Here is a 12,608-nt window from a genome sequence, read left to right as displayed (position 1 = left end):
TACTTTGGTGATGCTCTGATGCCTGAAAGACCACTTCCCCATCCCCAATCACAGCCCCACAAGAGGTCAAGGCTGGTCGCCTGAGATGCTAAAACTCCAGGCTAATTTAGAAGAAGTTCCAAAGAGATCTGAGCCATCACCATTTTTGATCCCTTTACTCCAATCGTCTGTCCCTTCCCCGACTGGGCCTCTGCCTGCTACTGCCTCCCTTTGCCAATTGAAGGCTTTACACCTGAAATGGGAATGTCTGGTCTCCACATACTCTGAAAACTCGTAAGTGCTTGAGGAACTTCATAATAGAAAAAAGTACAAACAAGTAAAAAAATCTTCAACATCATCAAAAGCTGGAGATATGCAAACCAAACAGGACAGCAGCAACTAGATGCACTGGATGAGACATGCACATTATATTTTTAAACTGCAATTACTTTTGCACCACCTAATAACATGTATGCATCCTAGAAACAGTGCTTAGTGAGAAAAAAAAAAGTCAAGAAAGAAGGAAATATCTGGCCGAGTTTGGTGCCTGTAATTCCAGCAGTTTGGGAGGCCGACGTGGGCGGATCACTCGAGGTCAGGAGTTCAAGACCAGCCTGGCCAACATGGTGAAATCCTGTCTCTACCAAAAATACAAAAAAATAAAATTAGCCAGGTGTGGTGGCACACCCCTGTAGTCCCAGCTTCTCAGAAGGCTGAGGCAGGAGAATTGTTCGAACCTGGGAGGCGGAGGTTACAGTGAGCCAAGATCGCACCACTGTACTCCAGCCTGGGTGACAGAGAGAGACTCCATCTAAAAAAAGACACAAAAAAAAAAAAAAAAAAAGAAGGAAATATCTACCCAGGCATACAAAACAATAAGAGAATATACATACAAAAAGTACACACTAAATCACATTAGTATAGTTATTTAAAAGGGGAGCTGGGAAGAAGGGGAATGGGAATAGGGCGTGATAACAAAAGGAATAGACAGGCAGATGGATGGGCAGACAAATAAGCAAGAGAATAGCTTGGCCCAGACAAATGATGAAAATGGGCCATCAACTGACAAGCATGATTAACTCTACATGCTTCATAAGAATCCCAAAAATAGGTAAAAGAAAAAAATTAAACAAGATTTCATTTTACATCAATCAAATTGGCAGTTTAAGAAAGCTTGTAATACCTAGTGTTGACAAGAGTGCTGGCAAGTAGGCACCCTGATACATTTCTGGAAGGAGTATAAATTAGTACAACTTTCTTAAAAGAGTGTAGTACGTTACTCTGTGTCAAAAAGCTTAAAAACCATACATAAACCTTTGGACCAGGTAGTCACATGTCTAAAAATTGATTCAAAAATATTTACCACAATTTCTACTAAAAATGTTTACACCATGGTTACATATAATTAAAAAAATTAGGAACAAATATCAAACCATAGAGGATTGGCTGAATGAATGATTGCATAGCCAGAGATGGAAAATTATACAACAGCTTTAAAAAGATGTTGTAGAAGGATAAGTAATAACATAAAGAAAGCAAGCAATAAAACTGTAAATAGAGTATGATTTTAGTTTTAAAAAAAAGTGTATGTGTATAGACACACAAAAAGATATCTTTATAAATTAGGAAGACATACATCAAAAAACTAACAGTAGTGATTTGGGGGAGTTTGAGTTAGGAATTTTAGCTGACTTTTTATTACACCTTGTATTTTATTGACTTTAATTATTTTTTGGAATAAACATACATTCATTTGGTATTTGGGGGAAATTTTAGTAATTTTCCTAATGGTGGAGGGAGGAAAGCTATAGTCCTTTTCCCTAAGGTACATGCTAGGTAAATAACTTGTTAACCTATTAACCATGATTGTGATACAGCTGAATGATTTACCCGTCTTGAGTAATATATTTAAATTTTTAGCAGGGTCTTTGGTAGACACAGAACTTGAACCAAAGGAAATTACTTCCCAGCCAATGAAGGCTTTGGCAGGTCCACATGGACTTTTCATTGCTTCGTAAGTCAGAGGACAAAGCAAGACATTCAGCTCATCAGGAGTATCTGGTAAAGTTCTCTCTTCTATCTCCTGCCCCTCTACCTATATTCCTAAATCGACAACACAGGTATAATCCAAGGATTTTCAAGACCACCAGCTTCTCAGCTTCTACTCATCCTCTGTGACCACTGAAAATCCACAGCTGCTAGGACTCCCTGTGTTCCCTCCCCAATCCTACACCCAGTGGCCCCTGTTAATTAAATGCCTATTGTCTACTCCAGTGATGTCTACTGAAACTGAAGAGCCAAAGGTGGGACCACAAACCAAAACAACCTTTTGATGGGGAGAGTTCTCAGACCTCCTGGCTGCACTAACACAGCTGCTCAGATCTCAGCAGCAACAACAGGGAGGTGCTGTTAGCTCTGTGGGCAGCATAGAAGCAGGGGAGGGCAGAACAGGGACAGTGTTTGGGTGGGGAATGGAGAAGAGAAAGAATGTATGCCATACAGTCTAGCTAAAATAACTGAGAACCTTCCAAACTGGGCAGAAAGCCAGAAGACTTGTCACTAGTTTGTAATCCATAGCTGAAATAGTTTGGGGTTCAGATTTGTCAGGAAGAATGGGATCTGTCTGAAAGATAAACTCTGTGGCATCTGTGGCAGGCTTTCTCTGCTGGTATGTGATACTTTTGTTCTGTCATTTGTCTTCTGGCATACACAGCAAGGGTCTAGAAGTGGCAAAGACAAATGCCAAACACAGCCAGCTTCCTGCCAAAGCAAAGGTCCCAGACACAACACCACCAGCTGTTTTCCCCTCTTCTCTCCATTTATTCTGTACATGAATATAATATCCAAAGAGAGAGGGGCCTTGGAACACTGTGGTCACCTGCCTCATTGGGTCTTGTTTACTCAAAAAAACTTACATTCTAGGAAGGCAATCCTATTGTCTTCCCTTCTGAATGGCCTGAAATATTCCATGGACAGGACCCAAGTTTTGAAGACAGTTTATTTTATAAGTCACCTTCCCAACTCTGATAAAGCACACAACTATGTTAAACATGAGGAAAAGAGAAGAAAAAGAGGGGTGAGAAAAATAGAGAGTCTGTAATTATCCTGAGGCCACAACTAGCCAGAAATTGCTGACAAAGAGCAAATAGTGGAAGCCAAATGGAAGATAGGTCATATGTAAGCCAAAGTTTAGTCACGCCTGTACATTTCTGTTCATTGCTCTCTATGCAATGGTTTATCACATTTTTTCAATCAAAAATTATTCCAGAGGGCCACAGATATACTTAGCACCATGTGAAATTCAGAAGTATATGGCATGTGCCTGTCCCAATGACTGATCATTTCCTATCATATTCCCCTGTAAAGTATCTTTATAGCACTGATAATAATAATTTCATATAATGATAACTATCTAAGTATTTAAAATTATCTTGTTTATTTGTTTAGAGGCACTCTCCTCCCATTGAGGAAGTTAAGTTCCTTAACTAGAGGGAAGTTTTCTGTCTGCTTCACTCTGTATCTCTGGTGTCTGGGACAGGGCATGGTACATAGAAGAGGCTTCACAAATATTTATGCATGAACAAAATGGAAGAGACAGGAGATACCACTTGAATCAATAAGTCACCTTTATGAGACAGTCAGCAATTTAGTAAGAGACCATAATTGCTGTAGAATGCCAAAGAAGTTCTGAACAATGCATAGGATTTAAAGAGTAGCACAAAATGAGTGAAGGAAGTGGTAGAAACATGCAGGGCCCCTAAACTGAGTATGTGACCCGGCAATGAAACTGAGACTGACCCTCCAATCCTGGGGTATGTTGCAAGGGCCACGGAGGTGACACCAGCTTGGCAGTGACTATCCCAACAGAGAAAGGGGGGCCCCTGTCTTGCGAGGAGGGCTCCTGGATTTCAGAACAGTAGTTTCATAGGTGCCATTGTCAAGAGGTCCACCCAGGGCACAGCCAGGCTGGGATAAGTCATGTGTTGGAACACAACACCAAGACCCATTAAATCTCCGCTGCTTTGGACCTGGCTTTGCAAGGTCAGTGCTTCATTTCTGCAAATGACTGGCTGCTCCAGTCAACCATCGTTCCAACAAATAATTAACTTCAGAAGGTCCTCTGCTCAGGCCACAGCTTTTAAATCTCAACTAGGTCAACATCCTAGATGTAAATTTTATAGGTCACAATATTGTCACAATATTGGCTAAGAAACAAAGAATTATAGATTCTCATTGTTTAATCTGAGCACTTAAAGAAAATTGTCTTTCCTTTTTAAAGAAAAAGGGATTTTAATTTGTTGTAAAGAATACAGTATACTGTTCTCTATATATTTACTCCTCCATAACATATAAAAGCAGATTTTATTTTAGATGAGACATTAATGGCAGAAAGCTCTTTGTTGCTTAATGTAAGCTATTTGGTTTTTATCTCTATAGGTTGAAAAATAAAGAAATGGTTTCAATAATATCAACAGCTGCCTTTTATGGTCCACATACTAAGGCCAGGCATAATGTATTTATACATTTCAAACAGCTTTTCTAACCTTCATAATAATGCTTTAAAGTAGATAATATCATCCCCATTTTGCAGTTGAAAAAATTGAAGTTCAGAGAGGTTAAATGGTTTGCCAAAGCCCTCTTGCAGCAAGTGGTAGAGGTGCCATTCAAAATAATCCTATCCCTTATAATCCTGTAAAATGTTCAGTTGCTTGATTCTTTACGTCTCAAAATCTGAGACCATACAGCACTCATATAGAATAAACTCCAAAGGCTTTTGGATTTTGTTTTTGTTTGTTTTGTTTTATTTTACATCTCTATAAGCAACAACTAACCTGCCTTGACTGTGAGCTCACTATAGGCAAAGAGTGAATCTTATTTACTTTATTCACCTCATGTACTCAGGACCTAGAACAATGGTCAAAAAAGAATGAAAGGGGAAATCAAATAAAAGGAACAAGGAAGAAGGACAATGGAAAGCAGAACCCAAGTCTCTAAACTTATATGAAGGGCTTTCTAGACACCAGGTACCATCTCCTAAACCAGGGGTCCCCAACCCCCAGGCACAGATCAGTTTCAGTCTGTGGCCCGTTAGGAACAGGGCCACACAACAGGAGGCAAGCAGTGGGTGAGGCAGCATCGTCACCAAGCTCTGCCTCATAGGAGTGAGTGCAAACCCTATTGTGAATTGCCTATGTGAGGGATCTAGGTTGCAGCTGCTTATGAGAATCTAACTAATGCCTGATGATCTGAGCTGGAACAGTTTCATCCCGAAGCCACCCCCAGCTCCCCGGTCCATGGAAAAATTGTCTTCCATGAAACCAGTATCTCGTGCCAAAAAGATTGGGGACTGCTGCCCTAAATGGAGTATGTGAATTCACTCATTCAATCTTCATGGCAGTGCAATGTGGCAGATATTATGTCCCTGTTTTACCCATAAGGCAATTGAAACTTGGAGTTAAAGAATAGGTAAGTGACAGAGGCAAGATTAGAAACCAGGTAGTTTAGGCCAGGCACAGTGGCTCACGCCTGAAATCCCAGCGCTTTGGGAGGCCAAGGCGGGCAGATCACCTAAATTCAGGAGTCTGAGACCAGCCTGGCCAACATGGTGAAACCCTGTCTCTACTAAAAATACAAAATTAGCTGGGCATGGTGGCACATATCTGTAATGCTAGTTACTTGGAAGGCTGAGGCAGGAGAATCGCTTGAATCCAGGAGGCAGAGGTTGCATTGAGCCAAAATCGTGACAAGAGCAAAACTCTGTCTTAAAAAAAAAAAAAAGGCAATAAATAATAGAAACCATAAACCAATTCAAACAAACGAACAAAAAAAAGAGGCCAGGTGTGGTGGCTCACGCCTGTAATCCCAGCACTTTGGGAGGCCAAGGTGGGCAGATCACTTGAGGTCAGGAGTTCAATACCAGCCTGGCCAATACGGTGAGACCCCATCTCTACTAAAATACAAAAATTAGCCAGGCGTGGTGGTGAGCACCTTTAATCTCAGCTGCTCAGGAAGCAGGAGAATCGCTTAAACCCAGGAGGCAGAGGTTGCAGTGAGCCGAGATTGTGCCACTGTACTCCAGCCTGGATGACAGAGCGAGACTCTGTCTCAAAAAAAAAAAAAAAAAGGAAAAAAGAAAGAAAGAAAGAAAAAAAGAAACCAGGTGGTTTAGCTCCAGGGTCCAAGCTCTTAACCACTGGGGCCAGGCTCCCCATAACATCTGCGCCTGCAGAATGAATGCAGCATTTGCCCTGCGGTACACATGGCTCTATCCTCAGGCGTTTGTGGATAAAATAAGTTTTAAGTAGACAAACAAAACATTGATACACATATAAAAATGGGCTAAATCCTACTCTTTCTCTTTTCAAAGATTACAACCTTATGAGCTACTCATTTTAACGTAATCTTACATGGTGCGTGTCGTTGGTTGTTTTAGCTTTTCTTCTTATGGACTCTCATATCTAAGATTTGTGTGCACAGTTCAGTGGTCCCACCAGAGTGGAACAGAGGCTGATTGAAAAGAGGGGCAAGACAAGCAAGAAAGAATGTTCTCAGGACCTGGCGAGTTCCACCTGGATCCAGCTTAGATTTAATACCTGAGTTTTTAAGATGAGTCAATGGAACCACTGTTCTGGTAGGGGGAATAGACTAAATCCAAGGCAAGTGATACCAAAGAGCCAGGCAGGAAGAGTGCAAGGTCAAGTATTGTGGTGGGGAAGATGGGGAGGGGAAGCAAGGAGCATCCATACATGGATAAAGCCTGGCCATCAGTCTCCAGGTAATTAAGCAGTGGGCTATTAATTCCTGGAAATGGGTGAGAGCAGGGCAAGCAGCAGGAACCAAAGTACAAGCCCAGTGCTAGGACTGCAGAGTCAAGAAGAGTGAGGTACGATGGGCAAGAGGGGATGTTAATCAGATCCAGCTGTTGGCAAAGGACACATAGGGGTTAAAGCGGAAGTCTGAGTGCCAGAACTAAAATGTGAGCTTTGGGTACTAACAGGGTGATCACTTTATGGCCCTACCTGCTGTGAAAAAAGGCAACCTACATCTGTCTCCGGTTTAGGTTAATATAAAAACAGGCTAGTGCTAAGCCTTAATGTATAGTGGTCAAAGCATCAAACTCTGGAGTTGTAAAGGCAGGGGAAATGAAGCAGGGACTGCTATGGAGTGCATCATGTGGCCTATAATTACAACATTATTCAGTTTAATCATGCAAAATATGTAACAATAGTATTAATATATGCACAAGTGTTTATATGCGTGTTTGTGGTTCTGCATATACCCCTAAACTCAAGAGAAAAGAGAAAATGATAAGGGCCTCTATGGGTAAGATTCTCGGGCAGGACTAAGTGTTTTCCTTTACTCCCTCTGGTTTACCTGCTTGTACTCTTTTGTTGAAGAGCCATGTTTATCTGCTACTTTTTTTCAACTCTGCCCTTTATTCAACATAGTGAACAGGAATATTAATCAGGTGATTTCTGGTAATTAGTTTCCTCAGCACAGCACTCAGTTTCTTTGGGTTTTGATGGGCCAATAAAGTGGCAACTTATCCCAATCATCACATAAATGACCCTGCCAAGAGGAATCAATCCAGAAAAACCTGTTGTTACCATAAAATGGCAGGCTTCTTTTTGAAAAGTTTAGCACGTATTGGAAGAGCACCAGCTGAGTGACTGACTTCCAAGGTCAGTAGTGAAAAGTCACCAAAAGTGGTACAAGCATGAATATTGCAAAAAATTCCAAAGCTGAGAAAGCTTATGTGGAAAGATAATCTTAGCGCCAAGACAGTGTATGAAAATTGATCACAACTTTAGCTTTAATTTTTAAGATCCACTCTCTCTCCTTTTGCTCTGTTTTTTTTTTCTCTTTATTTTATGCATAAAAATGCAACCAGCCTGAACTAAAGCAAATTGGTTTAATTCCCTGGAGGGAGCATGAACAAATTTTCCCAGCAACTTTCTACTAGAGGCATTTGTGTGTGGATATGTGGATGGAATGTGAAGCAGTGAGCTATGTAAACCACTAATCAAATGAAACATTACCCATTTCAAAATGCCCTAAACTAGCATTAGCATCACCAATTAAAACAACTGGCATGGGAGAAAGGAAAATGCCCTCCCCCCAAAAAAGTCATATGTATGTGGTATGTGTGTATTTCAGGGGATGGAGGTGGTACAGAGGAAGGAGTAAAACCTAGGGGAAATTAGTTGCCTTTTAAAGGCAAATCTGTCACAAGTGCTAGCAGGAGATCTCTTTGATGGGATAAAAGAAAGGAGTGAAGACATTCAATAATTTCATCAAATTAAAATTTCAGCAGTTTACCTAAATTGCCCAACCATTAAACACTTATAAAGGTATTTGTATGTTCCCACTTTGAATCTGTTTTAAAGTAACAGGTAAACAGAACATGATAAGCTATAAACACTAAGGGTTCTTTTCTGTTTTATGGCTGAGACATCTATTGAAACACTGGTCTTTGAAGGACCACCAAGTGGTAGTATTCTCATTCATTCATTCATCATACACTTGTTCAACAATGCTAAGAACTTTGTGCAGCCCTTGATGCTGAGGATATAGACATGCAGGGGATATTTTAGTAGACACCAAAGAGCCTCCACGCCAAACTCTGAAGCTATTCTGCCTTCCATACTCTATAGCATGACTGATCACAAAACAGGCCCTGCTACACTCATATCTCTGTGGCATAAACAGTATTAGTGTTTCCTTCCAACATGGTTTCCACAACCCCATGAGCTCCGCTTCTGACCATTACCTGGAATGGAGACGACCATCAGCCTCCTCCACATAGGACCTGCATATGGCCTGAGTGCTCATTTAGCCTGCACATCTGATTAATACCATGAACTTAGCCTTTTTAACCTCAATCATTTTCCTGCAAATGATTTTACTGAAAATATAACCAAGGGTGTGAAAGAGTGGAGCATATCAGCTGCCCCTCAGATTGGCTCACCTTCTGATTCTCATCACTGACCCACCCTTATGTTTAGCTGCAGAGAGTAGCTATCACATCTCCCTGGCATGACATCCAAGTCCTTCCCCTGGTCTATCTGCCTTTTCAGATTTCCCTGCCACCACACACCCTGCCTAAGTTTCTGGGCACAACTAATTATCTATTCTCCCGAAGACAAACTCATATCTCTGCCCCTTGTCTTTGTTTTCATCATTAACCCTGATATGGTTTGGCTCTGTGTCCCGACTCAAATCTCATGTCAAATTGTAATCCCCATGTGTCGAGGGAGGGACCTGGTGCGAGGTGATTGGATCATGGGGGCAGTTTCCCCCACGCTGTTCTCATGATAGTGAGTGAGTTCTCATGAGATCTGTTGGTTTAAAAGTGGCACTTCCCCCTTCATTCTCTCTCTCTCTCTCTCTCTCTCTCTCCAGACACCATGTAAGACGTGTCTTGCTTCCCCTTTGCCTTCTGCCATGATTGTAAGTTTCCTGAGGCCTCTCCAGCCATGCAGAACTGTGAGTCAATGAAACCTCTTTTCTTCATAAATTATCCAGTCTCAGGTAGTTCCACATGGCAGTGTGAAAACAGACTAATACAACTCCCATCTTCCATTTCTGCATTTAAAAAATTATTTAGACATTTAGTTTTTAAACTTATAATCTCTATTGAAAAAATGGCCAAGTATAAACAAATTAAATTATATTATGACTACTCCCACCTCAAGAGACTATTATGATATTAAGAATTTCAACTAGATCTCAATTAAAAATATAAAATAAAAGTAGGCATATAAGTCTACTAAAGCATATTGATAAGAACCGAATAACCTAATAAGGTTATTAAAACATCTCAACATGTATCATTTCTCTAACACACTGTTCTCCTCATCCCATCAGAAGGCTTGTTTAGGGTTTCTTCTCTTATTTGAAAAAGTGCTTACAGCTCCTGGTGTCCCCAGATCACTTGGAGGGGTCAGGGTTGGGGAGCTGTCTTGGTAGCTGGCCCAGCTGTGGCCCAGCCAGAGATTACCTGCACAGGAATGGCGATCTTGGTAGAAGCCATCCCCACAGGTAGACACACACTGCCCGTGCCGCATCAGCAGGGGAGGCTTGCAGGATGAGCACTCCAGCTCACTGGTACACATGGAGCACTGGGGCTGGCAGGCTGACTCCAGATAATGTTGAAGAAAGAGAAGGGAACCATTTGATTAGCTGAAAGACACCACCCCCATGCCAGTGCTTACACAGCCCCATCTTGAGGCTCCAGGTCCCAAACAGATAATGCAGAAAAATAATTTTAACATCCATCATCTGTATAGCACACAGTTCATGTCAGCCACTGTTTGAAGTGCTTTACGTATATGAATTCATTTAATTCTCACAACAACCCTAGGAGGTAGATATTATTAATCCCAACTTTACAGATGAGGAACAGACTCAGGGAGATTAAACAACTTGCCCATGGTCACATGAGGCTGGCATTTGAAACCAAGCAGTTTGGCTCAGAAGTCTATGTTCTTTTCCTCTTATCCAATGGCCCCCAATATCTTTGTCACTCAACCTTTTAGCAAGAAGATCTCTTGCCCCTTTTCCACTAATACTGTATGAAAGAGATATAAGTAACTTTCAAAAAGGTTGAAGATTATGTGAATTAGGAAAGAAAGTATGGAGGAGTGAATAATTACAAAAATAATAAAAGCAGCTAACTCTTATTAATCCTTGGCTGTATCCTAGACATCAGTCTAGGCACTTAACCTGTATTAAAACACTTGATCCTTATAACCACCCTCTGAGGAAGGTACTGGAATTACCCTCACTTTATAGATAAGAATGTGGAAGATACCAGGTGGCAGTGGCTCACACCTGTAATCCAGCACTTTGGGAGGCATAGGTGGGTGGATCACTTGAGTCCAGGAGTTTGAGACCAGCCTGGCCAACATGGCAACCCTATCTCTACTAAAAATATGAAAATTAGCCGGTATGGTGGCAGATGCCTGTAATCTCAGCTACTCAGGTGGCTGAGGCAGGGAGAATTGCTTGCACCCGGGAGGTGGAAGTTGCGGTGAGCCGAGACCATGCCACCGCACTCCAGCCTGGGTGACAGAGTGAGACTCCATCTCAAATTAAAAAAAAAGAATATGGAAGCAGAGAGAGGTTAAATATTCACAGCCAGGTATGAACCTACACACTTTTTTTTTCTTTTTTTTTGAAACGGAGTCTCACTCTGTCACCCAGGCTGGAGTGCAGTGGCGCAATCTCGGCTCACTGCGACCTCCACCTCCAGGGTTCAAGAGATTCTCCTGCCTCAGCCTCCCGAATAGCTGGGACTACAGGTGTTTGCCACCACACCTGGCTAATTACACACTTTTAAATCGATAATTAACATCATAAGTCAGAAATAAGGGGAATAGTAACTAGGATTTGACATCAACCAAGTCAACTCTCCCAAGTAAGGTCTCCTTCTCAGATGTAGCATCCAGAAATGCACATAAACCCATTCTGGATCCTCTGGTAGCCCATAAGAGATAAGCTCTATTACCAACTATCTGTTTAATATGGAGCAAGTTGGTTAATTTCTCTGGTCCACAGGTTCCCCATTTGCAAAATTAGAAAGTTGTAGTAAATGATCTCGAAAGTCTATGTCAATTCTAAGTTTCTATCCCGGATTAATTGAGTGTTTTAAGAAATGAGCCCAGGTATCCTGATGATATTACTATCCTTGAAAGTCTTCAAAAATAAAAATATTCAACTATGACTACCTAACAACCTCCACATCACCTGTTTTCCAATAAGCACCAAAATACCTATAAAATGTCAGAAAAAGAGACCTGCAGGTAGAGAGGGCAAGTAACCTATAGATGACATTACTACCTTCTAGAGGTTTTTAGACGTTGTGCATCTCAAAAACATGCTGCATGCATGACCCCCTCCTTGACAATACTGAGCCTCAGTTTAAGAATCACAACCTTTGATGAATCTACCTCCCACATACCACCACCTCTGGGTTGTCCACTCGGAGCCATACCTAAACAGAGACTGCCAGCTTGGTAAAAACCCAGTCCACAGCTGTGCACACACCGTCCATTCTGCAGTAACTTGGTAGGATCTTGGCAGAGGTCACAGTGGTCTGGAGACTGAGAGCATGTCAAACAATCTGGATGGCAATGAACTGAAATCAAGGACAAAGAAGGGGAGAACTCTGTGAACTCCATCTATTATTTCTCTTACACCCTTCAGAAAAGAATCTACAAGGTGTGTAGCATTACATAGAACATGAAGAACAGAAAACTGTGGGACTTAGGAAAAAGCCTCCTAAATAGCAAAAAAAAAAAAAAAATGCATTTCAATGCAAGATTGCAAGGAAGTATTCCTTGTCTGAAATTCATCACTGTCTCCCATAGCCCCAACATGAAGATACTAAAAGAACAGCCTCTACCTGCCGGAATACTTCAAGAAACAGGAATGACTACTTCCATAATGTATTATTTAAACAGATTCAATAATTTATGATACCTCCGATGTTCTTCTTAAGCTTCAACATGTACAAACAGTTCAGACATAAAACCCACAATGTTGAAAAATAGTTATTTTTATCTAAGAAAAATGCACCCCATTTTCTTCTTTTTCTCCAAAATTTCAAATCTCATTTTCAGTAATTG

At 41.2% G+C, this 12,608-nt stretch overlaps 1 protein-coding gene across 1 annotated transcript in view; it reads right to left on the bottom strand.

The window, feature by feature from the left end:
- FRAS1 (Fraser extracellular matrix complex subunit 1) overlaps positions 1-12,608 on the bottom strand; it is a 466,621-nt gene that overhangs the window by 238,344 nt on the left and 215,669 nt on the right. Inside the window, exons 13-14 of the mRNA XM_054485882.2 lie at positions 11,975-12,118; positions 9,980-10,114 (exon numbers count right to left, since the gene is read on the bottom strand). Coding sequence (XP_054341857.1) covers positions 9,980-10,114; positions 11,975-12,118 — 279 coding nt within the window. The remainder of the gene's footprint in view (positions 1-9,979; positions 10,115-11,974; positions 12,119-12,608) is intronic.

The sequence above is a fragment of the Pongo pygmaeus genome, chromosome 3 (assembly GCF_028885625.2).
Source record: "Pongo pygmaeus isolate AG05252 chromosome 3, NHGRI_mPonPyg2-v2.0_pri, whole genome shotgun sequence".
In the NCBI taxonomy this organism is placed as follows: domain Eukaryota; kingdom Metazoa; phylum Chordata; class Mammalia; order Primates; family Hominidae; genus Pongo; species Pongo pygmaeus.
This window is presented reverse-complemented; position numbering and strand designations above follow the sequence as displayed.